General features: G+C 35.0%; 1 protein-coding gene across 1 annotated transcript; it reads left to right on the forward strand.

Annotated features, from left to right (window-relative positions):
- Positions 1–3,898: 3,898 nt before the first annotated feature.
- On the forward strand, positions 3,899–4,928 carry LOC134792544 (keratin-associated protein 19-2-like). The gene is made up of 2 exons (XM_063763810.1): positions 3,899–3,917; positions 4,485–4,928. The coding sequence occupies exons 1-2, from the start codon at positions 3,906–3,908 to the stop codon at positions 4,881–4,883; spliced, it is 411 nt and encodes a 136-aa protein (XP_063619880.1). The 5' UTR covers positions 3,899–3,905; the 3' UTR covers positions 4,884–4,928.
- The last annotated feature ends 17,261 nt before the right edge of the window (positions 4,929–22,189 follow it).

Here is a 22,189-nt window from a genome sequence, read left to right on the forward strand (position 1 = left end):
TATTAATTATTAAGTGGAGATTTATTAATGATCGAAACCAGTTTCGCTTCTACAGTTTTCGTATAGTTATTCTGTGGAAATACAACGTTTAAAGACATACATCGATATTAATGACAGATAAACTCAAGCCTATTTACCAACTTTCCATTATTAGACTCAAATTGAGTAATCTATCACAAAGTATGATTATATGAATCAATCATTCGCCATCGCGTGACCGACATATATTCATTACGGTGACTGTCAACATCGTTCCCACGGGGTGTCATTACCGTCCACTGTGACATGGTAATAAGGGATGGTGACGCGGTATATTTACTTAAATATGGGGTGCCGGCGATGTCGACTTAGGAAATTTCATGGATTGTGTCATTTGAAATGTCTGTGGCGAGAATAGCTGTGAAAATTTTATTAAATGCATAAGTGACTGAAGACTAAACCAATAGGTCATTCTTGTGTGTTATTGTACGTTATACGAATTGGCTTCGTAGGCAGGGTCACTCGTGACTAGTAGAGGTTGTAATTCTTTTAACGACCACAAAGTCACGAAACGTGTTTTTTTGGTTTGATGCTCTTTCAGACTCGTTACGGTTATGTTTGAGTCATTCATGTCACAGAATTCATGATAAACTACCGCTTAGCATGTCATGATATATCGTGTTGTTAAAAGGCGTAGGTAACTAAAGGTTAGCGAATATTTCTTAATAAGTGCAAGTGCGTTGTCGTAATTAAATAACGTTTGGGGGTAATTTTATTTCAAGCTGTACCTACACTACAACTATTTTTTTTTATTTGGATATTTTATGTAATATAATAAAAAAGAGTCACAGGATTAATATTTATATTCCAATACCATTGTTCATAGCTTTGTATGACGACAACTGAATGGAAGGTATGTAAAATGTTTAAGTGTATAAGTTTAATTAAAATGACCCGTATATGCGAGAATGACTTTTTATAAATGGCCGCTTCCGTTGTTTTAGACTTGTTTCGTAATAACTTTCGGATGTCAACAGCAGTTGCATTGTTGCCGCCGCTGTCAATTTTTTTACTATATCGACTGAAACATATTAATTCTATCGAGAGCTAAGACTAGTTAGCTATCTGATTTACCGTCACTCAAACACAGTATCTAATGAGCAAAACAGAAATCCGCGTATGGAATCCGGGTTTAAAGCCCTCAACTCAATTTCATCTCCGTTCACCCGCAGACAAACGGTGGCATCAGATCTGTAGACACGTTGCAATCAACCCCGCCCGCCGCAGACGTCTCCCGATTCAATCGAAACTACTGCATTTCCAGTTGCCCAGCCTTTGATATGTCCATCGCTTGTCTGTCCAAACGATTGTACACGCCATCCAACCAACCTAGACCCCGCAAACCGAACGCGTACCCTTTAAACCGCCAATAACGTAAAAGACGGCAAACGGCAGACGGGTCTGATTAAAATGGACGCTGTTTCGCAGTACATCATTGAAATTGTCAAGGCATTCGTAAACAGAGGGTGATAAATTAATGTACGTAGTAGTACATTAGACGCCTGTGATAATAAAACACGCGTTAAAATTGTAATTGCTGACGTTGTACGTAATGCCTTGACGTCGCAACCCGCTTAGAATCCATTACCGTTTCTGCAACCATCTTGAACTTCCTTCTTAGTTTTGGAACGGTAATGAAGCGTGTGTCTAGCGAAGTAGTAGCAGGGTTGGTAGGGTAAACTAACATGTTACAGGGCATCTAACAGCGAAACTCACTCCGGAGGGTAATCGCGCACGAAAGCGTCCAGTAATAAAACCGGTCGTAAAATTGTAACGTTACGACCTAAGAGACGCGGAGTGCACTGGATGGCACATTGATACGTTTTCGGGATGCTTCTACGTTACATTGTGATTTATGCATGCTTTTTTTTAAACTAATGTTATGTTTGGGGGTCTGGAGTGTTTCGAGACAGATATAGACACCGTAAATGGTCGAATACTTTTAAGAAGCCTCTTAAGGGAACATGGTAGTGAAAAAAGCTAAGTATCGGAAAAAAACTTAACTAAAGCCCCTCTTGCATGTGTGTACAGTTTACGCATTAAATAAATTACTTTGTAGTCCAAAATATTTCTGTTATTTTATGTAGACTGGATTAATCCAACTTCTTAACAAAGTAAATAATAGCTTGCAAACCTTAGATCATTTTCAAGAGCAACCCGCCTTTACCACTTCAATTCATGTCATTCTTTAATACGATTTTAATACCTATTTAGAAATTACATATTTAACAGCACTGTCATACGTCATATTAATTTTATCGAAATCGGCAAGTAAGTTTCACTTGTCCTCACACCGCAAACGTCAAACCTAGTGTAAACATTCGATAGCGTGACGGACGTACGCGTATGCGTTAAGTCACATTTTGTATGGGATTTTGAATAGCGAGCCAAGCGGGACGTTGTAGAAACTCAAAAACCCATACAAAATGACAACGCAAACGCGTACGTCACGGCACGCTATCGTATGAAATTTATGCTACTATAAAGTAGAGGTTATTTAGCTACATTTTTTACCAAGGTTGATCTTTATTAGGTCGTCATTGTTGTGAACACGTAATATTTTTTCTCTAAAGTAGTAACATTGACTTTGACTCGCTCGGCGGCTGCGAGGTCGATAACCAATTGTAACATGGAAGTAAATCAACTGTGACAATCGATTAAGTATAGCAAAAAACTGTTTCTTATACGTTTATTATTTTTATTCTTTTATAGTTTTTTTTTTCATAAAATTTTGATATTATTTGAAGAACTCCTCATTCTGGGCCGGATAAATACGAAATCATAACTTCACCCGAAAAAATTGTATGTAATTTTTCGCTGAGTTACGTGCATACCATACTTTTTCGTTTCGTAAGTCAGTGGATGACAGGGTTCATGTGGAACTGTATTCAGTAGTTTTTAAGAACTGTATACGAACTGCCCGAAAGTGACGTTTTTGTTTGAAGAAACGTCACATTTGACACAGACATATCTAATCCATATCGTTTCTAGACCTATTAACGTATCTTAAAGTTCGAATCGGGCCGTAACATGAGTGCAATACACAATAATTCTGATTCTGTAATGCGCTTATATTATTGAACAGAAATTAATCGAATTTGGTTGAAAAAAAAACTCAAATAAATTAAAAATACGCATCACGTTCACACTGCTACCTACCTACGGATCACAAAAATAATTAACATAGTTAATTAATTAGGTATGATTAATGTAATATGTATTTAAGGAAAAGTAATGCATTTATTATTATAATAATGTTATAACCTCGTATCTTTCATCAGACCTTGTCGGCATAATGACGTTTCTGTTATTATTTTTTGAAGCTATTTGAAACTATGAGCTAATAATACTGTAGGCAAACTTTTTCAGGAATTATCGACATACGTATATAGACGTACAGCTGTTTACGTTCAGTAGAGAATTACCTGTAAAAATATATGTTAGATGCAGTACAGCACACACACTGTAACATTTACATCGTTAGAGTTAGACCAAGATAAGTCAGGGACGATTTTGATAGCTCATGCAGTGAAAGTGTTATTTTAAACGTCAAAATTCTATGGAATTATGGCGTTTAAATAACACTTCGCACTGCGTATGTTATCAAAATCGTTGCAGACTTTTCCTGATCTAACTCTAGTTAAGCATAAGATCTAATTAACCCAAGGACATTCGTAATATTCAATTTACAAAATAATGTATTTAAGGCGGCGATGTTCGACAGACTCTGATAACTTAGACCTAAAAAATGAATCACTTCATGGTCCGTTAACATTCGAACCTTGGTAATAACCTACCATTTGTATATAAAAGACGAAAAAATGTTGTTTGGTATCATTCAAATCGTCACATTTGAAGAAACTACAATGTTCGCTAAGGTAACATATTTTTAACTAAGTATTCCTATTATTCGATAAGCTTGCTAAGTATTCTAGATTTAGACTAATTTATTCGTAATTCTTACAAAATAAATATAGTACCAAGTTTATACTTGTACATATTTTACTGGTGTATTTAACATAACAATGTAATCTAGTGTTATATTATAATAAATATTAATAAGAATTAGAAAATTATATCAATTAACTAGAGCTTCCTAATACTCCATCGAAAATAACCTACTAATATTTGTAAGTACATATTTTAATATAAATAATATTATGAGTAACGACACAGAGAAGCAAATTCTTATCTGACTATGTATGAATACCTAGTGTAATATAAATGTGTAATTTTATTTGTAAGAGTTCATAAATATCTATGTATCAATAGATAATTTTACACCAACTTCCAAGCAATCGTCTCCAATTCTCGTTTCTTTTTTTTTGACCCATGACATGTACAAATCGATTTGAAATGGAATCAATTGATACCGTGACAATCGTTAAAAAGAATTAATATTTACATTATTATAGAGTACTTTAATATTTAAATATATATTTTAGATCGCCGTCATCGCCGTCTGCGTCTTCGGCTTCGCCCAAGCTGGAGCTCTAGTTGGCTATGGCGGACTTGGCTACGGCGCTGGACTTGGCTACGGCGCTGGACTTGGCTACGGCGCTGGACTTGGCTACGGCGCTGGACTTGGCTACGGCGCTGGACTCGGCTACGGCGGTTACGGAGGGTTGGGCTACTCTGGCTACGCCCCGGCCACTTCATACGTGCACCGCGTTGACTACAACACTGACCACCACGATCATGGTGGCTACGGAGCTGGCTACGGTGGCTACGGAGCTGGCTATGGCGGCTACGGAGCTGGCTACGGTGGTTACGGTACTGGCTACGGCTATGGCGGTTATGGTGGTTACGGAAACGGTCTCTATGGTGGTTACGGCGGATGGTAATTCAAACAGATAAACGAGGTGGTCAAAAAACGAAGTTTCATCAATTAATTTTCATATGTATTAAAATAAAATTATTATTTATTTGAAAATCATGGTTTTAATTTATTTTGCAATAACTAGTTAGTTATATAGGTACCTATATTATGATGAAAAAATTACCCAATTTTTAACAATGTATTTTTTTATGTGAAATGTGAATGAAATGTCTTTAAAAAACCCGTAGGGGTCGGATCACAAACTAAGTAATTAAGTCCGACTCACGCGAGACTGTACATTTCTATTAGGTTTTTCTGTCATCTATAGGTAAAGAACTATTTTGTGTATTTTTGTCAAAGTTGTAGACCCGGAGCCCGGACCCGTTTTAGTTTAGTCGGAGATAAAAAGAATAAAAGGGGGGGGGGGGGGGGGGGGGATGGTCGGACAGAAAGACAAACGCACGAGTGATCCTATAAGGGTTCCATTTTTTCTTTTAAGGTACAGAACCCTAAAAAAGAAACAATAATTAAAAACTCAAACAAAAAGAATACGTATCAGTATATAGTTGTTTGATCTAGTCACGATATTTTCCTTACAAATTCCAAGATAACGTTTAGGTAGACATTTAGTTCCCTAGTGCACGTAATCGTATTCCCCTCAAGTTACTCTACAGGAGCCCGATTCTGATTTTAACAAGTCGTTACGGTTTTGATCAATCGATCAATCATTTATTTGCAAAAATACAGTAACAAAAGGTGTTAGTACTTTTATTGTGTATTTTGCTTGCAAGCAATCGTGCAAATATAATGTCAACCCTAAGCATGCAAAAAAAAGAAATTAGGACATTATAATAAATAATTAGGAAAAATTGAAAGGGAAGGGTAGGGGGGGAGGGAAGGGAGGGATTAAGGGGCCCACTGATTAACAGTCCGCCGGACGGTATCGGCCTGTCAGTTGTTCGGAACTGTCAAAATTAGAATTAGAATTAATTGGAAGGGGAAGACCTCGGCGGACTTTCTCTGATCAAATCGGGGAAATCCTGAAGAAAAGCAAGGTCAAGAGTATCCTAAACCGGCGAGCGTGTATGAGGAATATTATGAAAGTGAAGGAAGCGAAAGTATGTCAGGGTCGTAACAAGTGGAAATCCGTGGTCTCTGCCTACCCCCCCGGGAAATAGGCGTGATTATATGTATGTATGTACCTACATAATTAGAAAAAGTCAGTCAGTATCTTATTTTGATATAATCTTGACGATCGTCTTGGTGATTGGCGCGTATTTCACGCACGAGTTTCACTTCATTTCGCATGCACCAATCAGCATCAGCGATCTTCATGGTCATATCAAAATAAGATCAATACCGTCACAAATTGTTATATCTGAATCGGCTCCAGTTCCCGCAACTCTCACACTTTACAGTCTTTACACCCCAGTAATTGGTTGTAAGCTACACTGTTTACGCGTAAGCGTAACATTTCATGCTTTAGCGGACGATTTTAAGGAGAAGTAATGATGTCTAAGGGGAAAGTAGAGTAAGTTTGGTATGAAGTTGTTGTTGAGTTGCAGTTTTGATCTCGCCCGGAAAGTTTAACCTTTCGTCTGCGTTTGATAAGGATCTTAGCCAAATTTTTCAGTAGGTACCTAATATCTTTAGCAATTATTTAGAAGAGCGGCAGCAATGTTTAGTTAGTAACTTGTGTGTGTTTAGTTTGTAAGTATGACTAACTGTATGTATGTTTTAACTTATAAAAGTGTTGTATTAATTTTAAGCAATACTGTAAGCGTCCTGAATAAATACTGTATAAAGCTATTTAGAAAGTTTTTTCTGCTATATGGCAGGACTCTGGCTTGAACCAACCATTTTAAACCACGACACACACACAAAAGGTTTATCTTTAATAGTCTCTTGTCTACATCAATAATACAATAATCATAACATAAAACCTGGGAACAATCCATGAATATAGATAGATAGATAGAATACTCTTTATTTGCACATCTGCACACACAGCTCAAAAATAATATATACAACTTAAAGAAAAAATAATTTATTGAGGATGGTTTCATACTACCTATAGATATTTTAGATTTCAAGTTAGCTAGCTAGCTAGGTACCTAGGTACCTACTTCAAACTAAACAAATCCTCGATGACTTTGAAAAGTCGAACATGAGCCATTGTTTCTCCGCTACCACGTTGGACTTCTAATAGACTCTCATGTACACTTAGTAGTCTAAGTTCAGTTTTTGGAAGATTTATTACGATTTAAGAAGGCTTAATTTATATAGTACTTATGTTTTTATTTCACTCACATTTATAAGTACATATTACAATTAATTTCCATTTGCAAAGTTAAAAGAGATTTCCACTCCGCACTTCACTAAATTTATAACCACTGTTATGTGTCCAGGAGCAAAATATAAAGTACAAAGTGGCCATTTTCAACTTTGCACTAACCACTGTAATGGTTTGACCAGTCAATCTTGACCCCCGCTCCACCTTACCTAACCTTACTTTATTATCAACATTTAAAGATAGTTCGGCTGCCCTAAGCAGAAAACAAGTAACTCGAAAATTTTCAAAAACGGTTTTTTTGGATTTTCGGAATCTACAATTTCAGGCGCATCTTTCACCAAAAAAATAATTGTAAAACAATGTGTAGTTTTCAAAATATTCATGTTTTTAAAATCCGATTATCTTTTTTTGAACCTGTATTCTACGCTAAATTCAAGTATATGTCCCATTTCTACGCTAAAGACAAGTAACTAAACAGAGATACTTGTAATTCATATAGATGACCGAGATACTTGAGTTTAGCGTAGATGTTCGCAACTGCGAATTAGTTTATTACAATGGTAAAACAAGTATCTCCCAACACAATCTGCGATTTAGGTTAAAAATTAGTTACATAGTTATACAAAAGGTACCTTGTTTAAACTTTAAAGACATACATAGAAAACAAATTTGCTTAGCAATATTCCTGTCAAAGGTGAAAAGTCTGTGAAATTTAAGTTTAAAGAAAAAGTGTTGTTAAAACAATTAAAATTATCTGTATTGTCTACACTGTAGACTCTACAGTAATGAAAACAGAACACTAGAATATGCCAAAGAAAGAGGAAATCATAATTATGCCGTATCCGTGCCAAAGGTTTTGGAAAAAATTAGAAACAAACAACAACTGACTGTATTCAAATGACCAAAAGGGAAATATTTAATCCAGGAATAATGCCAAAATTTGAATTTTTATAAAGACACTTATTATGTGGTAAAGTGAATCATCTGAGGTCAATCTCGAGAAGTCTATTAGTAGAGTTCGACCAAGAAAAGTCTGCAGAGATGTTGAGAGTACCCCAGTGCTAGTGTTATTTATATGTCATAATTTCATAGAAGTTTGACGTTTAAAATAACACCTGCACTGGTGTGCTCTCAACATCTATGCAGACTTTTCTTGGTCTAACTCTACTAATAGACTTCTCGAGATTGACCTTGTGCTGTCAAAATCTCTGCAGACTTTTCTTGGTTTAACTCTAGCCACTAAAGAGATCCACCAATTACTTACCATATCAATAGGTGTATGTATATCAACAAAATTTCAGATCGACATGGTTTTATAAGAAATAGGTAAAACTGACTTGAAGGATTTAATTAGATTTTTACTTTGTTACAAGTAAAGTTAAATAGTAAATAAAGTAACTATGTACCTAAGTATGTATTTATCTATACACGTATGTATATATCGTCGCCTAGTACTCATAGTACAAACTTTGCTTAATTTGGGGCTAAGTCAACCAGTGTAAGATTGTCCCCAAATATTGATTTTTATGAACTCACCAGCTCTCACCATTCCATGCACCTGCCTCATTCCTATCAAACACGTCTGTCAAATAGGACTATAAAAAAATACAACTCGGACTCGCCCACCGAGCGTTCCTTACAAATTTAGTTATAGATTTTTTTTATTTTTTACAAATTTATAGTTTTCAGATTATTCCCTGTACCTACTTATAATGTAATACAATATTACTTGCCAAATTTCATAGTTCTAGGGCAACGGGGCTTCTCGTTGACCTAGCTACCTACTACCCACCTACTTAGGTACCCTTTAAATTTTGAATCCCTTGAGAATTTGTATTTGTATTTGTATTTGAATGTATTTTGGCATAAACCACCGTATCTTTTTTTTACGTTAATGTAGATGTTTGATTTTTTTCTACATCTTTAAGGGAATGTAGACCTGAGTATATGGTTCCAATTTCAACTCGATACCTCCACGCGTTTCCGAGATAAAGGATCTTGACAGACAAATGGACGGAGGACGGACGGACAACAAAGTGATCCTATAAGGGTTCCGTTTTTTCCTTATGAGGTATGGAACCCTAAAAAAGAATAGTTCGGAAGCAGGATCCTGTAGGTACCACCCATCCACGAAGACAGAGGGTTTGTTGAAGGAATGGGTCATCGTATCACAAAATAATCTCTGAAAATAAAATCGATGAAATAGGTACCAATAACCGATGTGACAGAAGGTACGAGGATGGCAACATCAATCACTAATTTAAAAAAAGCATATTTTCCAATAGAAAAGAACTTTAAAATATATAAAAAAATATTTTTTTTTTCAAGCGTTTTATTATCTAACAGGGATTTTGAAGTCGATAAACCTGAAAGAAATAAAAATCAGTTTTCGGTAGCTTATATTACTAGCTTTCATTTGGTACCATTTCCTTCAGAATCGCATGAAAATTGGAAAAGTTATTGAGCGGAGAGCCAAATATGTTTAGTATTTAAGATGCTAAAGTGCTTGCTATTTCCAAGCTAAACACGAGATACTTGAATTTGTGTAGAATGGTTCTGAGATTTTCGGGCAGTAAACTACACAGAAAACATTTTATGCCTGTACAAAGTTTAATATACAAGAATAACAAAAAATAAAGTCTGTATAAGCTTAATTTTATCGCCTTTAACATAATGGTATAAACAGATGTTACATTTTAGACCAAATACCTAACAAAACTGACAAATTACGTTTTTTTGCTCTCCTCAAAAATTTGTCAAAACTGGGTTACTTGTTTTCTGCTTAGGGCAGCCGAGTTAAAGGAACGGGAGATCAAAATTAACTGGTGTGCTTTTGAAATACTCATAATTTATTGCGTAGAACAAATTTTGTGTTTGTTTTATGCATTTTTCCGGAGTTTGAAAGTGGGGCATTTTGTACTCTGTAAGTTTTAGAAGTATAATAGTTTTTGGAAGCGAAATGTGTTTAAATGAAGTCTATGTAGTTTTAAAGTCGTCCGTAACAATGCGGATACTAACTAGCTTTTGGTAGTTCTGGTTACCAATTAGCAGCTTTATTACCTAAGCAATAGGGTTCATATATGATGCTGCGTTTATTAATAAATATTGGATAAAAAGTAAAAATATCTTGTAAAGTTACATTCTATCGTCCAAAATGGTGCTTGATATGTAACGTACACCGTATCAGACTATGCATTCAGCTTAACGAAAAAGATGTCTCTATAAAATATGTAGAACAATTAGACTGTTAAGAATAGTACTTTTGAACGTGAACTGTACAGAACTATTCGGAAAAGTATTACAGGGTGGCAGATACTTTTGACGCGCTGTTTCATTCGCTACTATTGATGCTGACTGAACAAGATCATTATATTTTCCCCATAAATACGTTTATCGATATTTGTAATATGACAAACCCCACACTGTATTCTCTCGAGTAAACTTCGACAGAAAGTTAATTCCACAGCCTCTTGAGGCGAAGGGAACGCACAGCTTGAGACGGTACCTAATGACGCGAAAGAGATTGATCGACTGACGAGCGTTAAGTAATTATATTATTTGTTTTTTGACTAAGGTAATGTTGTTATATATATGTCTGAGTGAAATGCCAGATTTTCATTTGGCACAAATAATACGTAGAAAATTGAAGAAGCGTAAAGCCAAACGAATTAAACACGATTAATAAAAAAATCGGAGCAAATAATTTTTACCTGAGTTCTATTCCTATGAAAGTAGGAGAGATTCTGTGAATTTTGCGAGCTGAATTTGTACTTCACAGATTCATTCAGAGTGCAGAAACGACAAAACGCCTTTACCCTACTTTTTAATTTTAAATTAATAATCTGTATTTCAAACGAAACTCTTAAATTGAAACACAAAATTATGACTTTAAATTATTAAAATACCACTAGTGATGTCATACTGTGCATGAAAATTGTATGTATTTTAATACGACAGCTAGCACTTGGGTAAACAATACATTACATTACAAATAACCTGTCAACTACTAGAATATCTAAATAATATTTAATAATACATCGTATGGATGGTTAAATATAAATAATTCTTTGAATTTCGTGGCATTCGCACTTATGTTCATTCATATTAATATTTGTAATTAGAAAACAAATGATTTACTAACCAATTAAAATAACACTGTACGCGCCAAAATTGGCACAACTCACACCAGCGTACCATCACTCATTAATAAATAATGCAACTCCATACATATTGTTACAATTTATAGACAACAGCCGAGAGAATTCATTCTTGTCACAGTAATGTCAAGCGACGTATGTCGTATGTCATTACGTGTTAAAAGTCACGCATGTCACGCTTTTGATAAACTGTCATGTCACTTATCACTGCCCGAATGTCATCAGAGCGCTGCCAAGATAATGATGCAGCTGGTGAAATGTGAATGTTCGTCAACGCTTGGAATTTCCGGACGACGCTTTGACAGGGATGCCATGCGTGACGGCAAATGCAACTTTGTTGCGTTGATCCTGGGTTGATAAGGTGCGTTCTGATGAGGCAAATGTCTATATCGTACTAAACATAAATGTGCGAGCGAGCATCCGGCATATGATAGACGAAATTAACCTATGTGGTAAAAGCAAAAATCAAGTTTTTCGGTGCCAAAATATTGAAAATATATGAAAAAAAATTGCCAAGTGGCAAATTTGGATGCTAGTTATCTTCAAAAGTTGCAACATTTTTGCACTTAATTTGCCCTGTAACACTGACCACAAAAAATTAAGTCACCCTTTGAGGTTAGAATGCAAAAACGTCGACGTGGCTACGTCACTTCCGTCCAGCAATTACGCGCGACGTTTTGACGTTGGTAATTACGTCGCGTTCTGACACCTCACAATTACGCTGCGCCCAGAGAGGGCAGCACTTTTATTATCTTCTTTCTCCTAAATCTTCTGGCGGTTTTACACATGATTGCAAGCATAATAAGATTTAAGTTAAATCTAAAGTACTATGAAATTATGACTAAAAATTACTCTTATTTACGTGGCTCCATGTCTACTCGATCATATTTTTACATAAACGTGCCTGGATGTTTTTTTTGACAGACTAGTCCAGAGTAGGGTGGAGCGTCGTTGTATGGAAAAAAATAAAAATTTGATTATCAATGTGGAACCGGTACAAAAAGTTGCAGTTTGTCATGTAGATTATAGTGATTATATCAATTTTCAAAATCAACACTACTTTTAGCCCTCTACTCGGCCGTTAAAGAAATTAATAAAGGTATATTTCAACAATTATTTAAATATACAAATTTCACTAATATGTATACGTTTTATTGAAATTATATAATACTTAATAAGCGTATAATAAGTTATTACCAATTTTTTTGTGCCTTTTTCAATATATATGAAATAATATAATTTAAAAATTTCATATTAAACATCAATTTCATGCAAAACAAGGAAAATGCTACAGTGTAAAAAAAAATATGAGTTATTTTTTTTTGACATTCTTGTGTCAAAGTAACGATGTTATTGATTACGAAAAGTATCACTTTAGTGCAAAAAAAGGGTTATTTATATGTTTAAACAAGCGTTAAATTTCGCCCTTCGGCGTCGGTTACACCCTTTTTGGGTCATGTTCACACGTATGTTAGGCTTATATTTACTTATACTAGTAATCTTTTTATTATCTTATCACGTTCAAAATAATTTTCACGGTTCTGTTATAAGTTGTAAACTCCAATTTGTGTACAATATCCGGGCTAAATGGCCTTTTCCATAAAACCCCTATTTACGTGGTCTTGCCGTGTCATAAAAATATACGTTATAATATAAACAAAAATAAGTATAGGAATCGAGTATATCTGTAACAAAAAGATGTCATTTAATGAATAAAACTTGTTATGAAAAAAATAAGCATAAATTAAATTTATTAAAAATATACATATAATGCTATATATGTATAATCGAATAGTAGAGGGCTAAAAGTATATACCAAGATTTTTTTTATTATTTTTTCCTTTTAAATAATAAAAAAATTGACATCCTTTTAGTGGGGTTCCATTGCTATATTTAAGAATTTTGGATTTCGCTCCACCCTACTGTCCAGAGGCGTAAATGCTGACTACGTCCAGTCGTCCGTAGCCGCTGATTTCTACTTTGACAAAACCGCTATCCACAGACGCCGAGTTTTCGTAGAATTGTAATATTTAAAGTCAAATGTTCAATGTATGAAAATGTGTACATGTGGTCTTTTATAAAAAATGCGTTGTGGCAGTCCGTCTACAGACAGAAAAATGGGATTTCCAAATGCCACATCACGCGGTTTCGAATTGATCAGAGATATTTAGCTACCAGTACCAGTTTACGCACCAAAAAATGGAAGCTTCATGTTACGTCAAATACGCAACGAATGGTCTGTTCCAGCGGGCATGATTAGGTGCGCAGTGGCACTCTGACGCGTCATAATTACGCTCCGCGGCTCGTTACATGCCATACTACAAGAGCTAGCTCCAAATTTCACCCTGCGGACACTCCAAAAAAAGGTCTACTTTGTCGGACGTCACGCGTATGGCAGCTTCTTTAATAGCCTGCAGAAATCTGTATTATACACTGTTTAAAGCTAAGTTATCAAACGTTATCATTCCAAATATAAGCTTCTTAGCTTTATCAGAAGTTTTAAAAAATGTCGCGTACTCAACACTTTTCTGGAATACACCTGGAAAAATGCACGTTGCTCGTGTAAGCTACTATGTGGACCTTAGGTATTGAAAGGATTGCTGGTAACCGTTGAATGAGGCTCTAGCGCATGCGATGGTAGGACTTGAAAACCCCAGCACTCTAAATTCTTTGACATTTGAAACAAAACGACTATTCATTGAAAATACGTGGGTCAAAACCTATATTATTAAAAATGGTTTTAATGTATGATTTTATTAATTTTAGACTAATCCGAATCGATCTATTTAATCACTTACAAGTGACCAAGGCATATACCATTCATAATTACTTAGAGGTAACATAAGTTTCGTTAAATCAAATTCATTTTACTATTCCCGTAACGTGCATTACAATGTGCACTCCGTTTTAATCTTAATAGAATCATTCATAATCCAAATGAAATTGCATATTTTTTCATTCATTGCTTCTCAAACCAATTAATTCATTTTACTTTACATCCAGGTTCAAATTTTGTGCTGTAAAAACTGTCAGTTTGATTCCCCGGCTCGTGGTCTAGAGCTTTTTGCCCGCGGTAACTAAGTGCCGTGGTTAGCGTAAGTGGATCTGCCATATTATTATATTACGGCTATTCCAAACACTTTACGAGCTAAGAAGCGGCATTCGGCATTTTAAAATCTTATGTTGATTTGATATTGTCAGCGCATCTCGTCTCTTCTTTATTATCATCAGACTAGACACTATCAGTATTGAATGATATTAAAAATATTTTACTTATTTCGTCCCATACTAAAGATATTATAAAACAGGTCACTCACGTAAGTCGAAAAATGCTCGACATATTTCACTTCATAGTACCCTCGTTTATAAAATACGTGAGTAACTCTTTTTAATATAAGTCTGTGTCTCACGGAATCGTGGAAATTGAAATGTATTAATTACATTTCATTCTAATCACTACGTTCTCAAATACTATACTTGAAAGTAATGTCATTCTTACTGATAATATCTGGCCACATGTATTAATGTTTGTAAAGTCGGACTAAGATAATTCTGCATAGTATCTGCAATGTCATCTGATCACTATTAACGTTTATAAGATAAAGATAACGTTTATAATGACAGGATCACATTGTTCCATTCAAATAGGTGCAAAGTTAGTTTAGACCACTATTTTTCAAACTGTGGGTCGCGACCCCCTGGGCCCCAGCCTTAAAATAATATATAAGAGAAACATTTTGTTCGTATGATGTAGTAAGGGGGTCGCGTCATGAAAAAGTTTGAAAAACACTGGTTTAGGCGAACCTAACGAGAGAGCCGCACGGCGCGAAATATCACATTAGTATTAAATAAGACTAAAAAACCGGGCAAGTGCGAGTCGGACTCGCGCACGAAGGGTTCCGTACCATAATGCAAAAAAACAAAAAACAAAAAAAAAAGCAAAAACAAACGGTCACCCCATCCAAGTACTGACCACTCCCGACGTTGCTTAACTTTGGTCAAAAATCACGTTTGCTGTATGGGAGCCCCATTTAAATCTTTATTTTATTCTGTTTTTAGTATTTGTTGTTATAGCGGCAACAGAAATACATCATCTGTGAAAATTTCAACTGTCTAGCTATCACGGTTCGTGAGATACAGCCTGGTGACAGACGGACGGACGGACGGACGGACGGACGGACGGACAGCGAAGTCTTAGTAATAGGGTCCCGTTTTACCCTTTGGGTACGGAACCCTAAAAATACCGAATTTTAAAATTGGAATACGGCTAAATGTTTGGAGCCAACAATGTTTCATGAACGGTCATTATTATGTCTGAGAGCTATAGGCTGTTACTTAAAATGGACAATGATTCATATAGGTACAGGTTAGCTTGTAAACGCCTGCAGAATTAATATAGGCATCATTATTATAGTTTGATCCAACATTGATCACAATAATCACCGTAAGTCTACTTTAAAATTAGATTTCTTTGCTCGAAAAATAAAGTTCCGATTCATGCCGCATTAAAAAAAAGGTTCGGCAGTAATGTCGTGCTACAATACTGCAGCAGTAATGGTCCCGACTGCAATACTGCCGCGAATGTCAAATTGGATATTTCTCGATATATTTAATTACATCTTTGACGTTTCCTGCAGCTATACAGTCGACTACGTGACTCATTATTATTTATTTATTATTATTTATTTATTATTAGGTAAGATATGGATTAGATAATATATGTCAGTGTCAAAAGTGACGTCACTTTTGACACGGAAACGTTTCCTTAAACAAAAAGTCCCTTTTGACACCGACATATCTAATCCATATTGTGTCTAGGCGTAATATTTGTCATAACTTAAAGTTCGAATCGGGCAGTCAAGGAGTATTTTAGCGCGACATACGGCGCGATTCGGGAAATAAATTAGACATTCATTAGATATGGATAATATTATTGCGGCGCCATAAGGTACCTTTTGCCGTGGAACGTCACATATCTTTACTATTTCATATCTAGAGAATATTTAAAGTCAGTCCATGAAAAGTCTGCAGCGGATTTGATAGCCCACGCAGGGCACGTGTTATTTTAAACGTCAAACTTCTATGAAATTATGACGCATAAATGACACTTGCACTGCGTGAGCTATCAAATCCGCTGTAGACTTTTCTTGGTCCGACTCTAATTCATTTTCCGAATCGCGCCGATAATTGCTGCAGCAGTAACGCTGGTGTACAGTCTGAACAGCACCTCATATGAACCTGTAGCTATTATTTTGCAGATGTAGTGCATAATTATTTTCCATCGTGTTTTCACGGAAACTTACGAACGTGTCTTGCTATTTCAGTCTGTCTCGGTACAAACAGTATTGATATTGACTGAACTAGCATGATAAATACGAACGTTTCCGAGGAAATACGATGGAAAACATGTGCACTTTCCACATTTAATTGTGTAGTGTGACATGCGCATGACTCGGGCGTCGCACTCATTTAGCGCTGCAGCCAATTAGGCGGCTTCATTTTTAACCACTACTTTTAATGGCGAATCACAGGGCATCAAGATACATCAACCTACTGTAGGTTAAATCGACAGGAAGAAACGCGGCCTGTGTAAAAATGAAGAACAGTTAAGGCATTAAACAAATAATGAATGAATTTATTAAGGTTTTAGTATATAAATAAATATAGTCTAATTTTTGAAGAGGGGTGAGGTTTAATTTAACAGTACATTTTATTAAAAGTGAATCTACTGTAATTTTATTTTCCGCGACACGTCGTTTAAATGCCGAAAAAAAGGTATTTAGCGTCATAATCATGCACATTTAAACCATTTATCGCATTTTATACTTTAAACTTTATGCCGGCCTTGGTAATAAGGTATAATTAAAAAACTTTAATCTTGACAGATTTATTATAGGATCGCTAAAAGGCTGCAATTATACAGGTTGAAGTTTTATTCACCAGCCATAATCTGCGTAGTGGATTTATAGGTCATACTGAAAAAGTTTTATTTAGGAACCTATACCGAAATCACGAAAAAAATGGATTGATTGATTGATTTTCGTGGGAAAGACAATTTTTTTTCGCATTTCGGTATTTTTTCCTTAATAAAAGTTGTTCAGCATGACTATACATTTACTACCTACGAAGAGTATCATATGGCCGGTGAACAAAATTTCACCCTGTAGAGTTGGATTTAAATTGACATTCTCGTTTTAATTGTTATATGCCACTTGAATGTAAATGGCAGCGTGACATTAATCATGTTTTTGCAGAATCTCGACGCTGTTCTTGGTAATTAAGAGTTAATTGTTGGCAACATTCTGGTCTATAATAAGAAAACATTTGTTCTTCTTATGACACCACTTTAGATTTTTTGTAAACCTGTTATGTAGGATTCGTATTCGTATAATACAGATTAGAGTGCAATTCTATATTTTTACGGCAGATTTTGACATGCTCTGAGAACAAAAAGTAGCTGAACTCATTGAGTACCTACTATAAAAAACCTAAAATTAAGTAATAAAGAAAAATACCTATCGTACAACCGATTTTGTTGTTGCCGGTGTAACACAAAGTTTGCAAATCCCAATTTTTAAGTAAGTGCAATGGTAACAAAATATTTTGTTAATGTAATCATTTCTTTCAATGTGACAGATATAGGGGTCAAACAGATCACTGTGTTATGTCTTTCCTGTAGACATACACAAGAGTTAAGGGCTATAAAGGTTAATTTTCTTATTTAACCCTTATCCACGTGAAAAGGTCCTCCTTTTATTTAGAGAACTATGATAAAATCATTGCTTAAAAATGTACTGTTCGCGATAACACACTAGTTTTCTCTCCTGTGGGCAATAGTTAACAGCTTGTGGGCATGTAAGTAATGATTTTATCATAGTTCTCTAAATAAAAGGAGGACCTTTTCACGTGGATAAGGGTTAAATAAGAAAATTAACCTTTATAGCCCTTAACTATTGTGTATGTCTACAGGAAAGACATAACACAGTGATCTGTTTGGCCCATAGCGATATTACAAATCCGCTATATTATGTACTTATTTTCTCTCAGTAACTAAAACATCGAATTTCGGTAAATTTTTTGGTTAAAAATAGTAACGTTAGATATTTTTAAGGTTTCTGTTACCTATATGGTTTTTCCATTGTATATTTATGTTAATTTGTATTTGCTTTTAGTCATTATCATCATCTTCCTAGCATTGCCCCGACTTTTTGCCACGATTTAACCAACCTGGGGTCCGCTCTGCTACATTTTACGAGTCGGTATTTTCAGTTTTGAATAAATATTAGAGAATTTATTTGACTAAGAATTCAATACTGTTGTCTTGTCTTTTGTATATTTTACCTTTACATCTTCTGCAATAAACACAATTTTTATTATTATATCGCCCATAAAAACATATTTCTTATTTTATTATTGTCTCAAGAAATCTTTATTTTCCGTAGTCATAACAACGCGCTCCGAAATCGTTAAGCAAACAATAAAACATGAAAATCCCCAATTTATTGAATGCAGACATTTAGACAAGCTACTGGCGTATTCAAATTTTAGTTATATGATCTGTTTCCGTTATGATACTGATCTGTCTGTGTCAAAAAAATATTTCTCGACCAAAAACGTCAATTGACAGTCTTGATACTGACTGATCAGTATCTTATCGGAAACAGATCGAATAACTAAAATTCGAACACGCCTACTAGCCTGCCAACTTGGGAGTCATTAATCTTTGGCCTTCTCACGATGACACAATTAACTGGTCAATTGTGATTCTTATTTCAAAGACATACGATCTACCAATGGTCAATTATTATAGTGACAATAAAAGTTGCAATAATACGCATAATATTATAATTATGTGGAAACATTTCGGCTACGCTAATCGCTGAGGATTTTGAAAACGAAGACGGTATGAGTTATTGAGACACAAATGAGGTTATTATTGTTGTTTGGTTCCGTAGTTTATTCGTAGTTTATGATAGTAAAGTTTCACTGTAAATTTTGTTCAGAATCAATGACTTATATGTATTCAAACACCAGGGTATGGTCAGACATAACAAAACCACCCTATATTTTATTTACCGCCGCTATACATTTTAACATCCCAAAGGAACCCCGCAACATTTCGCGGGCCCACTTTAAAGCCCAAATAGACAATCGGACAGATTATCTCCAACATAAATAACGCCATTTGACTGTTATAAATCCCTGGATTTCTACAATAAATTATCTTTAAAATACAGCGCCATTGTGCAAACTAATTCCCGTTTTTATTTGGCTCGGGCCCACGGAGCTCTATAGAAAATCGCTTGTCGAAATCTATAAATATGTTCATTTTTTTTCAGACAGATGCGTCCAAGCATCCTATTCAATTTCATTATCCCCACATGTCCAAAAACCCGTAAAATATAGTACATAAAGTTAACTTTTGCTCGCGTTGACCGTATTAACAAATTGGTAGATTAGCTTGAGTGTTTGCGTTTCTGTGAATGCAAGTTTTTGCACATCGAAAAGACAATTGGAGATTTCCTGTTGCGCGCAACATTTTAGATGAAATATCGACTCTAAACTTAAACAAATAAGTTTGATTTTGTGTTGGCTAGGTTAAGTAGCTACTGTTTGAGAAAGTATTGCCAATGTTGACACAGATGGTTAACGAGTAGTTATGTCACTGTAAGTGTTTGATTTGTTACGTACGTAAATAGCTATTGTAATATTTTACAAAGGGGCATTTGTTTGATGGGCTGTTAGCTAACGCTTTGTCTGGCTTATGACATACCTTTGAATTATCGGAAGCTACATATAATATTGAGAGATCGAATTTAAACTGTCTGACTCACGCGACATATTCGGAGAGTTCTAGGTCTCCATTTTCAAGCACTAATAGTGCATAAGCAGCGGTCACGATAGCCGCGCGCCGAGATATAATGTAAATGTCAATTTTAGTCTGAAACTTTTAGAATTAAAATGGATATTTTTGTAACAAGTGAGAAATTAAAAATTTTTGGAGAATGGGTCTGTTTTTCGTATTCCTGAAGTCTCAACTTTTAAAAGATAAAAGATAAAGATAATTTATTTGCAAAAATGTAGGTGATGAACATAGATGGACAGTAATTTTCGTACGAAGGTATTCGGATATCGTCCCGGGGATGGATATAGGATAGTTACTATCTCGGAAATAATCCCTTAAGGGCGAGAACAGGTGGATTTAATTTACTATGAACGTGGTAAATAGTTTTGGTTCTAATTCTATGTAAACGAAGTCGTGGGCAAAAGCTAATAAGTACTTATATTATATCAAAACTTAACAATTCTATAACTATTAAGTTTAAAGTTTAACAGCCTTTTTACTTTCCAATTCACAGCTCTTAAAATGAATCACCCTTCTTTCTCAAATAAGATAATACAGAAAGTCCCAAAGTCAAACTTTAGGTACTCATAACGTTCTCAGTTTTAAAATCTCCAAGATAATCTACAATTTATGCCCGTAACATTAATCTCAAGCACAATTTAAACTAGAAACGCACATAAAATCTGGACCATAAATTTTTCCTCCCGCCCCGAATCTAACAACTAATGGTTTTGAAGTATTGGCATTATGTTCTTTCATACAGCGTTATTTATATGACATGCACATTAATACTCATTATTTTTTCGACCCCTCCAAATTTTGCTACATTTACCCTTATGACACAGATAAAATAATTTCCTTTATTTATTTTGGAGACTGCATCTTTACGTACCTGTATTGTATGAAATAATATTACTCTGTGGACTAGGGTAAAGGTGTCTGGAGTAAGAAAGGTCGGTTTTGTCAGTGGCGAACTGTCAGAGGCAAGCCACCATATTTTTTCCTCCCCTTTGCCGCGACGTGTTTCGTGCTATTCTCAGAGTATTAAATTACTTATTTAATTGGCGTTGTAAATTTAGTTTATGTGCTAAAGTGAACAATAAAAGTGTATTTCACGTTTTATGTTATGACAATTGAATAACGTACTCGACGTGTTAAACTCTATCTACCGCGTATAAAAAAAGTTATAATCATAATAAAATTCAAGAGTGTATTTAATTTTTATCTATCGTTAAATAAATAAAATGTTATTTTACTTTTGAATTTATTTTTATTTGAATTTAACGTGTTAAATTCTGTTCATATTACCTATCCGATGACGACCGGTCTGGTCTAGTGGATAGTGACCCTGTCTGCTAAGCCGATGGTCCTGGGTTCGAATCCCAGTAAGGGCATTTATTTGTGTGTTGAACACTAATATTTGTTCCTGAGTCATGGTTATTTTCTATGTATATAAGTATGTATTTATCTATACAAGTATGTATATCGTCGCCTAGTACCCATAGTACAAGCTTTGCTTAGTTTGGGGCTAGGTTTGATCTGTGATTTATTTATTTTATTTATTTATTATCCTTGATTTTTAAACCTTATAAGACTCGAAAAAGTAGTAGCAAAATAGATAACTTATTATTATAAAACAAATAGCTAATTACTGGATTTGATGCATCATGCATGTCTAATCTTTTTTAAAGAACCGCATACTGTGGTTACTTTGAGAAAACCTCGGCAGGTAGATGGGTAGTGACTTGTGTTAGGAACTCAAGTCTTCAGAGTCTAAATTTGAAGACATAAACTAGTTTTTACTAGACTCTGACAACCGAATTTAGTATTTTTTAAGCGTAACTCAAAAGAACTTGTGGCGCACCGCAAAACTGGCTGCCCACAACCCGGCTGCATGTCTACGTTTACGTATCTATGTCAATGTCATTCCGACACAACTAAATTTTCCTTCTGCGATACGGAAGCCAAAATCTTATTTGCTAATCCAATTGTAAATTAATCATTGTGAATATTCTTCATTATATGTAAATATTCAT

The sequence above is a fragment of the Cydia splendana genome, chromosome 7, assembly GCF_910591565.1.
Source record: "Cydia splendana chromosome 7, ilCydSple1.2, whole genome shotgun sequence".
NCBI lineage: Eukaryota > Metazoa > Arthropoda > Insecta > Lepidoptera > Tortricidae > Cydia > Cydia splendana.